The 19,951-nt window shown below is 42.4% G+C and overlaps 1 protein-coding gene across 1 annotated transcript in view; it reads right to left on the bottom strand.

Annotated features, from left to right (window-relative positions):
• COL22A1 (collagen type XXII alpha 1 chain) overlaps positions 1-19,063 on the bottom strand; it is a 229,512-nt gene extending 210,449 nt beyond the window's left edge. Inside the window, exons 1-3 of the mRNA XM_074577898.1 lie at positions 18,756-19,063; positions 5,552-5,710; positions 296-862 (exon numbers count right to left, since the gene is read on the bottom strand). Of these exons, the coding sequence (XP_074433999.1) occupies positions 296-862; positions 5,552-5,642 (658 nt within the window). The 5' untranslated portion in view covers positions 5,643-5,710; positions 18,756-19,063. The remainder of the gene's footprint in view (positions 1-295; positions 863-5,551; positions 5,711-18,755) is intronic.
• Positions 19,064-19,951: the final 888 nt, after the last annotated feature.

Genomic DNA, 19,951 nt, shown 5'->3' on the forward strand with positions numbered 1-19,951 from the left:
TGACTGAAATACATCAGAAGCAAAAGGGAGTTCACTTTTTGGTCTCTAGTTGACCACTGGAAGCTGACCTATAGTTAATGTTGACTTGGGCAGAAGAACACAGAAGTGATCACTTTATCATGATCCAGGTAGTAAAATGACTTCTTACAGAGTGGAACAGAGTGGAAGACACTAAAATAAAGAATTTTCAGCATAGAATTATAAGCATGAAAGAAGACAATCACAGCCTCTCATACCTATATGTTAACTGAACATATTATAATTCTAATTGTGTAGAACTAGGAGCTTTACTTACTTTCACAGAGACGTCTTCTCAGCTTCCCCCGAATTTTGTCGATGGCATTGTAATCGGAGACATGAAACACGTGAGCAGACTTGGGTTCTGAAGCAATCTCATCGAGTTCCTCTTTTAAGGCTTCGCCAACACCCACAGCAAAGATCCTAATCCCAGCCCGATGGGCTGCAGTGGCAGGATCCAAGACATAATCCTGGCTCCTTCCATCAGTCAGAAGGATAGCCACTTTTTTAACAGTTGGATCACTAAGTCTACCACCAGCTTCTTTGGAAAAACTGTAGGTGTTGATGTACCTGAGAGCATCTCCAGTGTTCGTATTACCCCCGTAATACCTAATTTTTCGTGCAGCCTCTTTGATTTCCTCACGGGTTTTGTATTTTCCCAGGTCAAACTCTGTGGTTGGATGATCACTGTATCGCACCACACCTACACGGGTTTTGTCTGGGCCAATCTCAAAAGTTTCCACTAAATTAGACACCCACTGCCGAACTTTCTCAAAATCTTCTTTTCCGACGCTGGAGGATGCATCCAAGATGAAGACAAGGTCATAGTGAACATTCTTGCAACCTGCAAGAGTGGCAGAAAATATCACTAAGGGAAGCTGAAAGATGAGCATCAGACATACTAAATATTCCCTAGGCATAGCTCTCTAGTGAGCAGTTTGGAGGAGGCAGCAAACTTTTTCCCAATCCTGCAGAGAAAGTGCAGATTCTCAGCCTTTCTTCCTTGTGATTCACCTCATCTCTTTCAGGACACCTACAGTAGATCAGCACAGACTTTGCTTTGAAATGCAAACCCTTTCCCTTCCTGCACTACTAACTGCCTCCGCGCAATCTTTCACCGACACCATCTGCATGCATATGAAGCTGTTTTTCCCAAACTTCATTGCAGTGCCTTTGCTCAGGCAATGCTCTAAAATGACCTTGGCAGATCCAGATACCTGCCCTGACCTTGCCTCTGCCAATCCTGACCGTGAGTAGTGAAGCTTTCATGTTCCCTCTTGCATTAACATTATGTTTTATTTATGCTTAGCTAGAAGCAGTTCTTTGCCCAGCGTGATATCTTGGTGAAGCAAGTTTATAACAAGATTATTTTGATTTTGAGGCCCTCTGCCATTGGCTATTGACTAAAGGATGACTCACTGGGATGGCTTCCTTGACAACAAAGGGCAGTTGCTTTGTAAGGGAGGAGTTCACTTACCCCCACAACCACCTTTTTGGCTCCAGCCATGATGTTTGTAATTCGAGGCTTCTGTAATCCAAAAGGCAAATGTATTTTAATTGCAGCTTGCTTGCCCTCTGAAGCCAGACTGGTCATGTATTTGTCAGCCGCTTGCCAAGAAAGTAGATCTCCTGGGAAGCATTTTCTTGTTCTTTCTGAATATATGCAAGCCAAGAGGCACTATATTCATAAATGTTCTACATACGCCAAAGCTTTACCAACTTAATGTCCCAACTGGACAAAATGTATAAATATACATATGTTTATTTAATTCATTATTATATACCAAAGTCCCTAACAAATTATGAGTTTCAAGATTGAAAGCTGCTCCACAAAGTCAATTTATCTATGGTCACAACCAACAACCATTGTTTCTCCAGTAGTTCTTGTCTCACACCATCTAACAAAGTACAACTGCCTGTTTGAACCAATTGTAAAAAGCTAATTTGACCAATCATGTGGAGAACAAAGCACATAAGATACAAGATAAAAAATAGGTCCATACTGGTGCCTGTGCTGCTTTGTTTCTCTCACACTAACATGGCTCCTCTAAGTCCGGTTGAACTGGTGAAGTTATATCTGCCTACGCTGTTGGCAATTGCCTTCAAACCCTTCTGCTTTAGCAGGATCTGAGCTGGTAGCCCACATCTACATACACCCACTGAGAGCAGATCTGTTTTGTTGACTCCTCTTTCACTGCAGGACCCTGATTCCCCCAACTGTTTCCACTACGACCAAGTTAATAACCTCCTCTGGGCTCTGACCTGGACTGACCAAGCTACCTCCCTTGGTCAGGAAATCTGAGAGTATTTAGGAGAATACATAACTCCATGGTATGCCCACTGAGGACACGTTAGCTCTCCATGCTTTAAAAAGTGACATTCCCGCTGTACAGTTTGTCTGTTCTCACATCAGACTTGTTCCAGCCAGGTCCCAACAACTAAATGTCCATCAGTGACAACCTTGGACCTGCCTCACCTCTGTAGACTTGCCTGGAGAATGGCTGACCCTGGCTGCTGTCTTTAGACCTGATCTAGACCTTGACTTGCTAATTATGTTCTTGGCTTGATCTTGGACCTGCTTCATCACTATGAGCTTGTCTGGGAATTTGGATCGTCCATTGAGCCTGGCTGCCATCCCCCACCCTGACCGGAGGTGGTAGGACAGGCTGTGGCTGGTGAGACCCTGTCCTGCCAGCCCAGGGAGACCTCCAGCTCCTGGCTGCCCATCCCTTAGGAAATAGTCTGTCCTTGCTGCACTCCTGACCAGAGCTAAAGCACTGATGTAAACACACCCAATGTAGATGTCAGCTGAGGATGCTTTTCCCTGGAACAGACCAAAGACCATGGAGGTATCATACACAGTTCATCCAGTCAAGCACTTGCTTGACAGTGCCAGCTCAGTGAACAGAAGTATGAATCATGCCACCCAAAGCAGGAGGAAAGATGCTGTTGCCATATTTCCTCACTGAGTTCCAGCATTTGAGCCTATAGGAGGGTCATAAAGTCTTCTCCTGCACCCAAATTTGACCTTACGGTTCATAAATTAGCTCTGGTGCTTTTGATCATCTTGGGGCTGTGCACCTGCCCTGGAGAGGACAGGAGTTCCAGAACAGCCCACTGCACTGGAAAAGTGAGTGTGGGTGGCTCAGCCACATGAAGAGGACTTGCCTTCAGATAAGAGGAAAAGCTTTACAGGTAGGCATTATAACGCTGCAGGGCAATGCTCGTGGTGTTGCATGATGGCCATGAGAGTGGCTGAATATACACCCAGTGTGTTGCGAGTGACAATGACAAATGAGCATCATCTGTTGCTGTGCGCATTTCCATAGCATGGTACATCCCACAGAGCCGACCCAGGTGCTGCTGTTCCTTCAGCGTCTACGGGAACAAACTATGGACTGGGCTTGGGATCACGTTGGGAACAACCTGTCCACATCGGATCATGTTCTGTGGTGGTGTTTTGTGAGTGAGGGAACACTTGTCTCTAACCACAGAGCAAGAAGGGTCTGGCTGCAAACACACAGTAACTCTCTCAAAGGTAATCAGAGTGTGGAACTGACCGAATATATCATTTTATATTATCAGACATAAGTTACATTACATCTGTGTCTATTCGCTAGCCTGCCAAGTGTAGTTCTGCTTGATTTTTGCAGAATATAAAGGACATAATATATAACATTAAAGGGTAAGCATGAAACCTCCACTCCCCCCCACAATTCATTATTATATTAATCTATTCTGTCTAAGAGAATATTAATTAAGTGAGACTAACCACAGAATATAAAGGCTTAAGTAAAAAACCCACAAGGTACAGACCTTCCTGTTGCTTATTTTAACAACTCTCAGCAGGTGAGATGACTGCAATTAAATACCAAACAGAACAGACAGAATGAATCCTGTTGGTGTTCAAGGGCAATGAACCTTAAAACAAGGGGCTTTTAAGGTTTAAAAAGTGATGCCTGTTCAGGCAGTACGCAGGGAAGAAAAAGATGGTCTTTCAGGACCATTTTCTTAGAGTCAGTGACTTTTGCTTGCAGACCTGATGGCAGTGAGACGAAATGCTGCAGAATAGCTTTTAGTAAATATTCATCTGCATTTGTTACACGTTTTTAATGTCCACTGCTGGACAAAATTGATTGTTTTGCAAGAATGCTATAATAATATTGTTTACTGGCAGAAAGAGTTCACGTTAAGGGAATATGGGAGATAATTCATAGAAAGTGAACTTTCAGTTTTGTAATTACGGGAATGGTCTCTGGAAGCATAATTCCAGGAGTTGTATTCATCCACTCAGACACCGAGTCAACCGTTTTGCAATATTGCCATTAAAAATAGCTCACAAACAATCCATAAGCCCAAAATTATTTAAAGTAGTCACAGAATGAACATAGAAATGGTACCACTGTATCCTTCCTGTGACTGATCCACAGGCAGAAAAAAAAGATTCACTTTGTTTTGTTACTTATTCCTGTTAAACTTCACCCAACAAGCCTTATATAGATCACATAACAAAACTGTAAAGCAGCTATTCCTTAGACTGAGAGGTCTAAAAAATAATTTTCTTTCTTATAAATTACCCAAGGCTACAGAATAGCATCTTTCCTAGAAAAAGAGACAGAAAGCCTCCGTCTCAAAGTACCTTTGGGCTTTTATACCAATAAACTGTGTGGATCTACAACTGTTTTCTGTCCCTGAGCTACGGCATCATTCACAAGACAGATAATTCTTCCTACTTGCCCCCAAAAAACAACGTGTCCTTGTCAAGACTGCCTGGAGGAACAGTCTCTCAGCTGCACCATATTCTAATACTGTCAGGGGCATTTGGGAGAGAGTGTTCATCATCACGGGCCAAAAGCCGTGCCAGGGACCATGCTGGCAACTAGACAGTATGAACCAAGAGAGGGTGTGAACGGTGCCCTGGCCCTGTTGAGCTCACTAGGAAAGTCTCAACCAGGTAGAAGATGCACCAGATGTAGTCTTGAAACCCACTGAAGGCAATGGAAGAAGTGATCTCCATGCCAGTGCAGGGCAGATGAATCATAGAATCATAGAATGGTTTGGGTTGGAAGGGACCTTAAAGATCATCTAGTTCCAACCCCCCTGCCATGGGCAGGGACACCTCCCACCAGACCAGGCTGCTCCAAGCCCCATCCAGCCTGGCCTTGGACACCTCCAGGGATGGGGCAGACACAGCTTCTCTGGGCAACCTGGGCCAGTGTCTCACCACCTCACAGTAAAGAATTTCTTCCTGATATCTAATCTAAATCTACCCTCTGAAGCATATTCAAAGTAAACTGCACACTGCTCCCCTTGCTCTGGGTGGCTGAGCTAACCTTTCTAAGGCTGCAGCAAAACCAGGGACCCTACATAAATCATAACTTGATCCCTAAACTACCTCCATCCCTAAGGTCTAATTTATATCTTTTCTTGCTTGGGTTTTATATTATTATTTCTCCTAGCAACAATAGCTTCTCAGCCACGTAAAAGCCCCAGCAGCTACTTAGCACGAGGCAGTAAGCCAAACGGCGCGTACCTGCTCTTTGTGCCTCAATTCTCTTCCCGCCGAACACGAACGTGAGAAGAACCAGGAGATGGGGCACGCGGCATCTTCCCGGAACAGACATATCTCCTTTCTCACATCAGCTTGTCTTCTCGCCGTGGTATGAAGCTTGCTAGAAATCCAATTCGTAGCCTAAAGTAAAGAGCAAGTGTTATCTCATAGAAACACAAACAGAAGTAATGATGCAAATCATGGGAGCAACGTTTTGGGGAGTTGTCTCTTCTGCCTGTCATTTTGTTTGGCTAGACACAAACCGCTCAGACAAAGAGGCAGGAGTTCACCTACTTTTCAAAAGCTATAGCCTTTCACTGGCTCTATTCAGTGTGCAGCAGCCTGAATGGAAAAAGGAGAGAGATTACCAGATTATTATACTTTAATTGAGCCCACTGCCAACAGCACAATCAACTCACTGGAGTGGAAACCATTCCTGACCTGGCCCTCCCACGCATTCATCATTAGGAGATACACGACGCAGAGCCGAGATACAAACCACTGCAAATCACACACAACCGGTTGTCACTTCACCCCTCGCTGTTTTCAGTTCCGGAGTCTCAGAAATGACGAGCGCTAAGAATACGTGGCTTTTTTCATATAAGTATTTGTTGCAATCGCTTTTTCTCTATAGGAGTAAACTCAGCAGCTTCAAAACACACCTTTCAAATATTTAGTTTAGAGGAGTGCAAAAGCTCAGGTGGATGATCTCCAATTTAAAGCAATTGGTTTGAGTTTACTTTGACTCAAGCCACTGAAGTCAGCTGGTAACAAGCCAGGCAAAGTGTTAAAAGTTTAGCTATGTTTTCTAACACTAGAACAATTAAAAAAAATTATTATCTGCTTATTGCTGTGGTTTTATTATTTTTTATTAGACCATAAAAAATCATCGCAGTTCTACACACTATGTGTGCACACACTGGGGAAAACAGTTTTCACCCTGTAGATCTTTACTGCTTATGGAATCATTTTGGAAAAATTTCTCCCAGCTCGTGAATCTGTCTTTTCCTCCTTAATGCGCAGATTTCTCTGTTCATTTTCTTGGGGAATTTCCCCTTCCTCTGTCTCTTAACATGCACATCAGCTTCTCGCTGTTGATGGCCGGGTAAAAGAGGCATGGAGGGGACACTGTGTGTTGTAGATCATTGCTGCAGGGTCGATTATGCATTCTAGGATATTTCTTTTCAAAGCAATAGGGTTCTGTGGGAATCACAGACAAAAAGGAATGGTGGTGTCAGCATTTGTTCAAAACTAGTCTTGATCAGTCAAATGCTGGGCCTCTCTCTACCACGTATCTCAAAAATAAAGTGTATATCATGGGGATTTAGGAAATAAAAAAGGGGAAAATCTTGTGCAGTTGTCGAGATATGGCTGTAAACCCTTATTCCCAAGACAAAATACAAGCTCCTACATTTTCAAAAGTCCACATTATTTACAGACAAGGAGAAAAGCAATACATTTAATAAAACCTGCAAATAAAATTTGGAACTATCTGCCAGCAGTGGAACAGAAATGGAAGAAATAATTAAAAAACAAAGAAACGAAACGAAACAAAACAAAACAAAACCACCCAAAAACCCTATCCAGCTAAAAACAAAGGAAAAAAAGCACGTTTATTCAAGTGCCATCCCTAACTCCAAAGGGCACAGCAGGTGCTGTAGTTTACACCTCAGCCAGACGATGTCCCTGCGAGACAGTGAGGTGCTCGGGTTCGAGCGAGCTGGAAAAGGCTGCAGGGTAAAAAAGAGCACGAAAATATCCCCGTGCCCTACAGTAGTTAGAATTTCCTTTTAAATAAGTACATTACTGAAATACCGATCAGGCAGCCGCCTGCAAAGGGATCAGGACAAGCATTACTGAAAATAGCTATGGGAGCCTTCAGCTCAAAGGTTTTTTTCCTCCTGTGTATTTTTTAGGAAATATTGGTTTCTGGCATCAGTGATGGGACAGCAGGTCAGTGGCGGCAGCAAGAGATGGGAAACCAGATCTGCCATGGGGTGTTCTGCACTTCCAGTGCTGAGAGCTCAAAACGTCCTTTCTCTGTGTCTGGGCTTGCACGGCTGTGACGTTTTATAAATACCGTATTAAAAACAGTCTTTGCCAGCTGCTCACCCACACAAGGCCAGGATAAAAGGAGCAGAGCACCAGCTGGTGTCAGTCACCAGTGCTGGCTCAATGCGGATGCGGCGAGACAGGGAGCGTGGTGGACCTGCCTCACTTGGTACATGGAATCATAGAATCACAGAATGGTTTGGGTTGGAAGGGACCTTAAAGATCATCTAGTTCCAACCCCCCTGCCCTGGGCAGGGACACATCCCACCAGACCAGGCTTCTCAAAGCCCCATCCAGCCTGGTCTTGAACACCTCCAGGGATGGGGCATCTACAGCTTCCCTGGGCAACCTGTTCCGCCAGACTTGTGCCCCAGCAGAAGGACTACCTACATGACCAGATTCAAGAGCTGCATCTCCAAGGCATCATTCCTCTCCACTCTTTGCCTAAACATTTCAAGAACTCATTGCTGTGTTATGAATGCTGAAAGGCGTCTCAAAACAATCATTTAGGCTAAAAATAGTGGGGAAAAAAAACCCAAATCAAATCAGAACATCTGCTTAAAATCTATAATCATAACCTGTGGTGGCTTTAATTTTGTGGTTCAATATTATTTTTGCATTCAGGCCAAAAGACATTGAACCAAGTCTCTTAACTTGCCACTGCTTTATGTATGGATATATCAGTGAGAGAAAATCACCCCATTCACATCAACAGGACTCATATCATGGCACAGGAGTCTTCAGGGGTATTAGAAGAAAGGTTGGAGATAAAGCACTTTTAGTGATGGGGTTTCCACACTGATTTCTTTCCCACCTCAGTCTGTCACTGTGAGACTGAGCCCAGTTTGAGAGCACAGCAGCTGATCAAAGTTTATTTCCACTTCCAGGAGACAGAGTCAAAAAGGAGCCAGAAACGGAACAGTTTAGGCTTCAGAGTAATTCCAAGAATAAGAAATTCTGTTTAGTTGACCCTATTTCCAAATGGCCAATGTGGAATTTTTTATTACTGTTATTTTTAGTTCAGCCTATCATGTGGGAATAATTTTCCTCAAAGTGGCCTAAATCAATGTACTTCCTTTAAAAATACCTCCTTTTTTTCTTTTTATCTCACAAACATCACTTTGGGATTCCCTTGTGACACATTTAGATGTACGAAGTGATATCGCAAAAAGAACTGACAAATCCTATCACGTGCGAGTTTATTACCAAACTGCGGACTCTATGTCTGAGGCCCCGTTTTTAATAGTTTAATGGGAAAAAAAGAGGTGAATAATTCTGGCTACATGCAAACATGATGTGGGAATGGCATCCAGACTAAAAAGCATGCTGTTAAATGTTAAAGTGGGCTCTCTACACTTAAAATACAGGCATAGTACTAAGCTATTCATACTGCCTCACAGCTGAACAAACAATATGCAGAAGACAGACACAAGCTCTTCATAACCTTCAGCTTCAGTAGGGTTTTTTTTCAGGGGGATTGGTATAGAGTTTTAGGTCAGTGAGCACCCATGGTAAGGCCTCTCTACTTTTGAACAATAAGTAAACACTCTTTGGGAAATGTCCGCTCATAAACAGCAGCATTAGAAAAAAGAGCTGAAGAAGAACTGGGTCTTCTCATCTCAAACATACTTTTATATTTTGCTCACTGTTGGGCTTCCCTTGCACTCCTGCATTCTCAGGGATGCTGCTTTGTCTTCTCGAGCGTCATCCCTTGAGGCTGGGAACAGAGTTAGGGCTCTGCTTTCCAAAGAGTCACATACACATCCAGAACAGAACGACACAGTTGGACTGTGTTTTATCATGGGGTTTGGTCCTGATTGAACCAAAGTCAAAGAATGTCCTGACATCGGTTTATTTAGAAAATGAAACCCCTCTCCATTGAGAATAAGACAAAGGCAGTTTTTATCCTTTTGTCTCTGTCTTTGTCCTGCCACAGCCTGATCCTGAAGGGACATAGAGTGACTTCGTTCTAACCTTGCTTCTCAGATAATGCTGCCACATCATTGTAATTCAGGGGACAAGGAGGAAGAACTTGTATGAAAGCATAGAAGCAAAACTCTTTGTTTAGAGATGGCATCTTGAAAAATAAAGGGAAAAGAAGCAGCAGATACAAAGAAATGTGACAGAGAAGAAAACTTTACAGCATTTATAGGACAAGAAATTTAAACCCAAGCACTGGATATTCCCTATCTCACCCTCCCCAAAGACTGCTCTTCTGTCCTGGTTTGAGAGACGTCACCAACAGCAAGAACCATGTGACTTAGAGATGGAAAAAAACAGAACACTTTCTGCCATCTCTTTCATCCTTCAGAGGAGTGATTCAGTCACAAATATCAATGAAACAAAACAAAACAAAACAAAATGGGAGTCAATAGTAAGATGAGCATTTCAGGACCATGGTTTAATAAAACTGCTTCTACCTCATGTGAGCAAAAGTTCAAAGACCCTACAGGGACAGTACAAAGATCAGTGACTCAAAGCTGAATGTAAAAAGCATGTCCAGTTATGGACTTCAGTCTTCTCATTAACATATCTGAGCTTTTACTTCCGTTTTACTAAATTATAGCACTGAACTGTTCATCTTACTGTTAAATTCAAGGGGGGCTAATACTATTATTGTGCTTAATTTCATCCATTCGTCTGCTGCCACGGAACATCACCGTACGCCATATAAATGTTCCAGCTATGCTGGCATTCATAATGTGATTTTAAATGTCTTTGGTATGCTTCTCTGAAGAAGAGGTTAGCCTGGGGTGAAAAAGACAGAGTCCAATTATACAACTTTTCACACACACAGAAAAATAAAAACAAAAACAAAAAACCCCAGAACACTAATATATCTGACATCTTAGTAGAGTCATCTTGTTGATCGTGCTTCTTCCAACTACTGAACTAAGCAATTTAATTATCGAAATGATTGCTGATATGAGCAGGAAGCCAACCATATAAAAGAGAGATGGGGCTTTCTTCCCCCCGATTAGCCCATGCAGTCGTATATCTTTGTTCGATGCTTTTTAAAGAAATGATCCGATGGCATTTCTGGAAGACATGCATCTTCCCAGGCCTGATCCAAAGCCAACTGCAGTTAATGAAAAGATGGCCATTGATTTCAATGGGCATTATTTCAAAACCCATGTGAATAATAGAGGAGAAAATTCTCTGCTAACACCAGAGTTGCTGTGAGGTACTTTGTTCAACTACAAGGGATCCAAATTCTGCGGAAATCAAGCAGGAGACTGTCAGCAGCTCTACAGTATGTTGCATGAGGACGTTCATGCACCCTGCTAGCGAGCAGCCCTCCAATGTCTCCCCTTGGTGCTGGCAAGGCTGCAGGACCTGAGAAGTTTTGTCTCTTCTTTTGCAACATCACATCTCAAGAGCAACTGCTACCCCAATCCCTAAAAAAAAGATCAGACGCAGGGAAATGGTTAGCATGAATGTTGGCCAAAGCCATCTGTCAGCTTTACAGGACATGAAATAGGGTGGTGGGAAAGATCAGCAGACCATTCAAACCCATCAATTTGTTGGCCTTAGCTGAACTCTATTACTGCCCTGAAGTACTTGGTGCTGGAACTACCAGGGCCCATGAATGATTAATATTGCTGCAATTGGAAAAAAGTTTGATTGTGCGAGAAAGAAAGTCCATACTGAAAAATTAGGAGGGGAAAAAAAAATAAATAGCTGTTTCCGAAGTGACAGGTATCTGTCCAAGAGACTCAACGAGACAGGAATCGAATGGGAAAAAATATCATACAGAGGAGCGTAAGCAAGAGTCTTAAAGGGCCATAAAGCACACTCCAAGGGGGACTGGATCAACTCAGCATGGGCATTTCCTAATTTCTGTGTGCTCCACTTTGCAACCTTAGAAACGTTCTTTTAACCTCTGTGGTGTTGCACATGCAAGGAAACCTGAGCGAAGGTCGGAATTAGAATTCAGCCACTCCTGACTCCTTAACCTATGCTTGGATCATGCATCCCTCAAATTGACCTCTTTGTAAATGCATCTACCACAGATGCTTTAAAACAAGATCTTACTGGTTGCCTGCCAAATTGCTGTAATTCTAAAATACCCTAAATGCTAGACGAAGACTTTGCAGTGTATTTTTGCCTGCTGCAGCCACACAGTGTCTGCAGGCTCAAACCTTGATGCAATACCTCCAAGTATAACTTTCCAATGATTTGTCCAGAGGAAGTAACTCCGTATTTAAACTGTACTCTTGCGTGTCAAGCTTAGAAATCTTTCTACTGATTGGCTAAGAAAACCCAAAACTAAACTGTGATAAAAAGTGTCTGTGACAGGATCTCCCAAATCCTACAGTCTGTGGTTACCAAATCCACACCACCATTCTCAAATTAATCTTGTTACCTCTCCTATAAATGGGCTTCACTCACATGGTGGGACCAGTTGTGTGCTGTATCAACATCCCAGCTCCCTGATGGGACAAGACGTGGTGCACTCTGTTCTGCAGTGCCCCAGCTGCTGTGCCTGTGAGAACAGATGCTACAAAGTGATGCTCCAGTCCTTTTCGATGTGGCCAAATGGCTAAAGCAAGTCCTAAGGGCATGCCTCAGAGTGTAACTGTCTCTCGGTCTCCAGACTTAACTTACCAGGAGCTAGAAACAAGCTACATCCCTTGCTAGCGTGGGAAACACACATTCTCAAGGGATGTTTGAGAACGTTACACCCAGCAGTTCTTTGGCTTTGGCATCATCAACCAGTCTGTAAGGAGAATCCGTAATGCACCATATGAACACATGTGTTTATTGAGCAGCCAAGTCGTAACCCTGTCTCACGTCAGCAAATAAGGAGTTTGAATTTCAAAAGAAATTCCACATATCAAACGCTGGCTCTGTATAAAACACTATTCCGCAAGCATCTCAGTTAACCTGACTGAAGTAATTATCAAGACTCACAGGAAGCATCTCAGAGAGTATGTGGGGCCCAAGGGATTAGGACACCTGATAAGGGGAAGCTCTGCCTATCTGATTTGGGAAAACAATGTCTAGAAAGCAGGGTTTGCTCAAGAACCATGCGCCAGCACCTGTAGTGCTCGCACTGATAGCTGCTTTCCCCAGGTTTAATTACTAGCTGGCAAAACCAAGAATATCTTGAACTTGAAATTGAAGCATCGGTTCAATACTTCTAGATGCATTTTTCCTTATGGTAAAGTAACCTCACGGTGCTGCATTTTGTTTGAATCATTTTTTCCCCTTTAATTTTTACTTACTTTCCTTTGGAAAGCACTAGCCCGAACCAGGGCATTAGGAACAGAACAGGAGACTCATAATCTTATTTGGGGGATACCTTCTCCTCCCCGCAAAATATCCCCAAATATATAATTTGAGTCACGTAGATTGCAAGACATTTACACAGCACGTTTGTACATATTATGCCTCTGCAGTTGCTCATCCATTGGGGCGTAAATGTACTTGAATCCTGCAGATATTAATACAGTGAAATTACTAGATACATAATAATTTATGAATGGTGCTGGATTTGCTAGGGGGGAACACACTCGAAATTACGTGACTCAACAGCAGCTGCAGAACTCACCCGTCCCAATAATAACTCTATCACACCCCATCTTAGTTAGAAAACTTTGTCCATACTCTCTTGTCTACTTTGTTTAAACTTAACAGAACTCTGAAATGTCTCTCGTGTTGTCACTTAAGCAGGGTTTGCAGCATACACATGTCCTAGAACTGGAAAGACCACCACCTGCATGTAATACAAGGCATACTGGCTATTTAGGGTAATAGATAACATTATTCACTGGCCTTTGTGGGAAGAGCATCCCAATTCATACATTTAAATTAACAGCCACTGCTGGCTCCAGACTAACGAGGAGTGAGGTAAGCAAGGCAAAGATCAAAATTATGTCCCCAGAGAAAGCAAGCAGTTCAAACTGTAGAAATAGTTTGCTGTGGAGTGGAAAATCTTGAGATTTATCCACAGTACTACATGCTCAGGCTGTCCTTACTGCTGTATGTGCGGAGCAAGTTGATTTATTACAGGGTCACAGCACACCACTCCTTTGGCCTAAGCCCTATAACCTGTGTTGGGAAAGTCCCACAAATCCCATTTCCTCTCAAGCAGAGGCAGAGCTTTTCCAGCCCGCATTAACTATTAGGAAGAACCCTTTAACATTGAGGCCCTCGAGGCTATTCAATAAGAGAGCGCTCTACTCTTACAGGGCCCATTTCCTGCTTTTTATATCCTCGTGGAAGTTCTTCCAGCTCTTGGAATGAAACCTAATATTTTCTTTTTCAGTACAGCAGAGGATTATGTCAGTAAAAAGACCCATATGTCATGGCTTTATATAGTCAGCTAGCAGAGCTGGAGCGAGGAATCGGGATGGGGTAACAGCCTAAATCTGTTTGGAAAATAGGCAACATACATACTTTCTAACAAAGAGGGGCCTGGTGAATGCATTTCCCAGAACTCCTACTGGGGCCAATGCAAGGAAGAATTGCTTTGGATTCCTTGCCCCATGCCTTATGATAAAGGCCTGGATAAGGATTACCAGAATCCCTACAAGCTCCAGAAATGAGCCCATACCCATTGTCTGTCACTCCCAGGGTTATTAACAGGGCTATGCTAATTTGAAACGTACCACGCACTCACTCACCACTTCCCCAACACTTCTGCTGAACTGTCCGGATGACAGAAAAATTCCCATATTCAGGAACACCAATGCCTCCTACTTGCACTATGTGGGTGAATTTCTCCTCCACATGTTCCAACAAGTTGATGCCCATCTAATGTCATGGAAGTTTGTTCAGAAACATTTGATTAAGGGATTTAGTATTGCAAAGCCTTTCCATGGTCTATTTTCCATGGTCTTGGCCTTTATAATGAAACACAGAACTCTACTGTGGACACCAACACACCAACAAAAGTGAAAGATCTGTGAAGAAAGGCCATGAAAACAAGAGATACCTATTGTTACTTGGGAGGTGCAAATAGCAGTGTTACATCCTCAGCATTGCTTCTTTCTGAAGCTTTCCCTCTTTACCGAGCACTTGCAGGAGGCATTGTCCCCTGTGCAGTATCCACTGCCTGAGATCCACCCAAGCTGAGTATTTCCATGCCCTTGCCTACTGTGAATAAGAATTGCCACTTCTCTTTTAAAACAGACGAAAGAAAAAGGACAGCTGAACAGATATAGGCAGCTTGCAAGTAACCTTTTCCCACCAGGTATTCTAGAAAAAGGCCATTCTTTGCCTCCTTTTTGCAGCAGGGCCCCAGGGTAGAAAGCACTTCATGGTTAGTTGACATTGCAGCATGGCAGCGAAGCATTTGTGGAACTGACCCGAAACACAAAGTAGGATTGGAACCTTCGTAGGATTGCTGCTTTTATTTCTTATAATTGCATAGCCTAAATTGTTTAAGGCAGAGGCAATCCCAGGAAAACCCAACAGCAGAACCCTAAGGTTAGACACCTTCAGGTGTCTGCAGAGTAGGGAGGTTGTATGGAGGATTTGAGACTGAAAATCTTGGAAGTGAGTGGCTTAAGTCTTTTTTTGTCTCTAACCTCAAATGTTTCTCTCTCCCATAAAAGGAGCTGAGGCTAGAAGGACCATAGAGGTCTGCATTGTGGATGTCTTCACCATCAACATAAACTCCTTTAAAATAAGAGAAAGAAAGAAGAGAAAGAAGAGAATGAAAAGAAAGAAGAGAAAGAAGAGAAAGAAGAAACACAGCCTTAATGCAGCACCAGCTTTGAGTGAAGACAAGTGGTATAGCATATCCTTGATGTCTCAGCCACCTCTGCCCAGCACCGTGGCCACCACCAACTTAGGACTAGAAAGTAAGGGGAATACACGGAAGTCAAGCAGAAGGAGAGTTTATTCAGTGTCACAGAGATCCTAAGTCTAAGACTGAGATAAAACACACTTTACTCCTCTTTCTGAAAGGAACACACAGGAAATCACTGCCTGTGAATCCTTCTGTGATCTTGCCATGATCCTGGCAGTGAGAGACCTGCAGCAAAGTTCTGCCTCGTCACTTTTCTTGGCATCCCTGCTGCCAGGGCTGTGACTAAAACAGAAAACAGGAGGCTGATGAAGAAGACACTTCAAAGAAATACAGCAAATAATGGTCTGAAAGCTGTAAATTAAACGGGGAAAAAACTGTAGCCAGAGGAAGCATGCAAACTACACCTATTTTCTACCAGGAAGGGCTCTCATCACCACTGTCGCTCGCATAGAAAGGACAAGAACCCAAAAGTTGTGCTCTACAGCCCATACACAGCCCTCACACCAGGCAACTGACAGATGCGGGAGGCCTGTAACTTAGTAGGTGATAAGACATGTGTCTACCTGCTACCCCTGCACAGCTGCTGGGTTTACCTGTCTGTGCTTAAGGCAAGAGGTGGGACAGTGTCAGGTCAATAATCTTGACATTGGCTGGAAGGATTTTGAACTATCTCAACTCTCTCCCCATCCCATTCCCTCCACTCTGCTGCTTTCCTTTCAATTCTTCCCACAAGTCTCAAAAACAGCAGTGGTCTCACTCTGTTCCAGGAAAGAGAAAGCAGAAAGGGAAATAAAGGAGCATAAGGAATAAATCACATGGACGAAATATGGAACAACACCAAACTCAGGTCTTCCTAACATTTTAATTTTTTCATATCTCAATTTTTCATAATTAACTGTAGGAAGAAGTGCGATACCAAGCTGTCTCAAGAGGACCTGAAACTTAAAAACTCACTTAATTCCCTTTCCTTACCTCTTCATATATAGTATCCTGAATTTGTACCTCAAAAGAAGAGATAGCTAGTGGGTAGGCAACAGTAGATATCACAGATTTTATTTGATAGTTGGAGGGAGGATATTTTCAAATGGATAAGGACTCAAAAATTTTCAAAGTTCCCGTTAATTCCAAAACTGGTGACAACCTTGCAGACTGAATTGTTATCTCAGGAACGGGGTATTGATCTTTAGGTATAGGTCTTTTATGATACTGCATCTTTATCCATGCTCTGTTCCGGTAGATGGCCAAGGACTCTGTGGTGAAATCAGGAAAGAAGTATTTCCTTGAAAACAGAGAAAACTGAAAATGATAGAGCCAGGATCAGATGGCAGGACACGCAGTACTTACCAGGAAAATAATAGCAAATGCAAAATTGGAAACTTTGATGGAGGAGAAAGGACATGGAAAAAATGCAGAAATGGAAAAGAGACCCATTTAGGCAGCAGTGCTGGAACTTAAATCAAATTAAATCTGTGCCTTTCCAGATTTTAAAGATGAATTTGAGATACTGTCTTAAATTTAAGATACTGGGCTATTTGCTAAGACATTTCAGAGCTTTCACTGGGATTTATCTCATTTAAGTTTAAATTGTAGGCGTCTAACTAACATCGTATGTGGTTTTATACTTGAGCTCCTCAGGATGGGTCTCCTTTCCAGTTCATGGAGAAAAAAAAAAATAATCCATAGCCTCATTGATTTTATCTCATTCTAAGGAGGATGAGTAAAATAAACGAACTACTCACAAGAAGTGCTTGTTTTCCCCAGATGCAATTAAAGGAATCTAGACAAACAGCTAAGATTTAGATATCGATATTTCAACAGATACCAATATTTCAGCATATGTCTATCTGGTCAAGGTGACATAAGAAAGTCAGCCAAAAGCAGCAACAGCTAACAGATGGTAATGGTAATAATAAAAAACTTTAGCAAGTTCAGAGTCAGAGGGTGAAAAGACTTGAGTATAAAGTCTTTGTCTAATGGGGAACAGAAGAAGCACATCTAGATTTCTAAACAGATGCCCCTTCCTGAATGATGAAATTGTCTCAGGAAAGCAGCTCTGGGTAGAAGGACCAACGTGGAGCTGGGAAAAGCAATGTCTTTGTGAATTTTTACACTAGTTTACAAAAAGAGAGCTTATGAACATCCTGTGCAGGATTTAGTCCAGTTTCTGGGTGAATTATAATGGATGTGGGAACTAAAATTATGGGGCATTCATGGAATCCTGGATTGCCTAAAAGGTCTGAATTTTCTGTATCCATAAACTGCATTGGATGAAATCAGCCCTGATGTTCAACTGTCTAGCTGCCGGTGGGTAATGCATCACTCTCACTGACTCTGCAAGTAGGCTCAGGAACTTGTAGGACTGAAGACAGTCCTCACCAGTAAAATAAAGATTACAAAAAGGCCCTGCGTACCTTGGCCTTTTCTACATCTTTTTCTGTGACTAGATTTCCTGCCCCACTGAGCAGCAAGCAGGTGCTTTTCTTTGCTTTCCTGTTGATGCCAAGGAAAATGCCAAAGTACTAATACACCGCCAGGATGGGCAGAGATGCACGTGAATTTACCCCATATGCAGATAAGCGATATTTCACACGCAGTTGTTCTCTGAAGAGTAACTGTTTTAATCTGTCTGTTGCCAATTTTTTAAAAGAAAAAAGATTATGAGATTGTGCTTGTTTTGCTGTTTTGTCTCTGTTAGCAAGACTGACAGCCTACTCTTTGTTATATAAAAATAGGTGTTATAACTTGTTTTCCACAGATACATACAAGGCCTAATTTAAGGTATGAAAGTTTTTCATATTCATGTTGATGTATTCAGGGAACAACTTTTATTTATAGGTTATTACAGATGAAAGGGACGATTATGTACAGTCTGACCTCCTGGCCAACACAAGTCCAAAATTAGTCTTAATAATACCAGTATCTCGTCTATATCTTGCACAAAAGTTGCAGTACTTTTCCTGCTCTAGAGAGCCATCAGTCTTGATTTATGAGACAGAATATTCCTGCACCAGAACTAGAAAGTTGTTCAAGTGCTCAGTTATCATCGCCTGATGTACTTGATCTCTAGAATGATTGCATTCATCTTCTGTTTGCAGTGTCATGCTTTAATCTGAAATCCTTCCCTGGCTTCTAGGGCCCAGAACGAGTTGCTAGGCTGTTGGTTAATAATTAAAGGATTTGATTCTTTTCCCTGCTAAGGCAAACATAAAACCCCACAAAGCTATTAGCTATTCCTTAGCCTAAAAAGAACCCCAAGCAGACAAGCAAATAAGAAATTAAATAAAACACTAGCTCAGTTACATTAGCAATGTTTCACTTGTGCAATAAAGAGAAAAAAAAAAAAAAAGAATTCCCAAGATCAACATAGAACCTCACCTTTTTCCAGTTTCTCCAGAAACTCTAAACACTGTTGCTGCTTACCAGTGGCAGCTTAAATGCTTTAGGAGAGAATCCAAACACAAGGTGATGCTGAATCCTCAGACTAAGAAAAACTATGCATTTGTGTACAACTAAACAGTAAGTACCTCAAGAAGTTCTCCACGAAACCCTGCTGGTAGCTATAGCAACTGCATTCAGTGTACTTTTACTAGAAAACATTTTTTCAAGCTACTTAAGAAAGTACATTTTTCAGCCATTATTTACGTATCTAACTCTCAGGCCTTCCCATAAAATCCTGCTCTCCATTCAGCTTCCACCCTTCCGCTTCCACTTGGCATGCATGGCATGTGAGTTGCTGGGGTGACTCCCAAATTCGGGGAAGGAATTTTCCCTCCAAAAATTCAGTAGGCTTAAATCTAAACTGGTGAACTGTGGCTTTCATTTCCAGTGAAACGCCATGCCGGCACAAACACTTACATCTCTCAGGCAAATCGGACATCTGAGGAGAATTACCCTTAAAGCAATAACTGGTGTAAATTCCAAAACACTATAAAGGGGATGGGAAAAGAAATAATGTTTCAGAATCCTAAACTGTTAGATCTGGAGAAATATTTGCTGTACCAGAATTCTGGTCTTCCCACATTTACTTACTAGCAAGTGCTGTAAAGCAACAAAACTTCAACACTACATAGGAAGTTAAAGCTTTGGAGAGTCACTATACATAGTTTGTCTTACATAAATTATGACTTTCCATGGCACGTCTTCCCTATATGATTAGCATCATGCAGTACAATAGCCATGTTTGACATTTATCTGTTGAAAGGTATTTTTCCCCCCTTGAAATAGCTATGTGAGACCAGACGAGAGTGCTGCTGGTTTCCTATATTCATGGAATCATAGAATTGCCAAGGTTGGAAGGGACCTTTCATATCGAGTCCAACCATCAACCTAACTCTCGACGAAACAAATCACTAAACCACATCTCTAAGCACTATGTCTACCCGTCTTTTAAATACCGCCAGGGATGGTTCCTCGAATCAAACACCTGAGCAGAAGACTGCTGTGGGTTTAACTCTTCTCTGGGGCGCTCCCATCTGCATGAACAATAGCTTTGACTCTCGAGACTGAGAGAGAAGTAGTACTCTCGCACTTCACGTTTGGGCTCCCCTTGGAGAAGACAGAATTTAATTTCC

The sequence above is a fragment of the Larus michahellis genome, chromosome 2, assembly GCF_964199755.1.
Source record: "Larus michahellis chromosome 2, bLarMic1.1, whole genome shotgun sequence".
Taxonomy (NCBI): Eukaryota; Metazoa; Chordata; class Aves; order Charadriiformes; family Laridae; genus Larus; species Larus michahellis.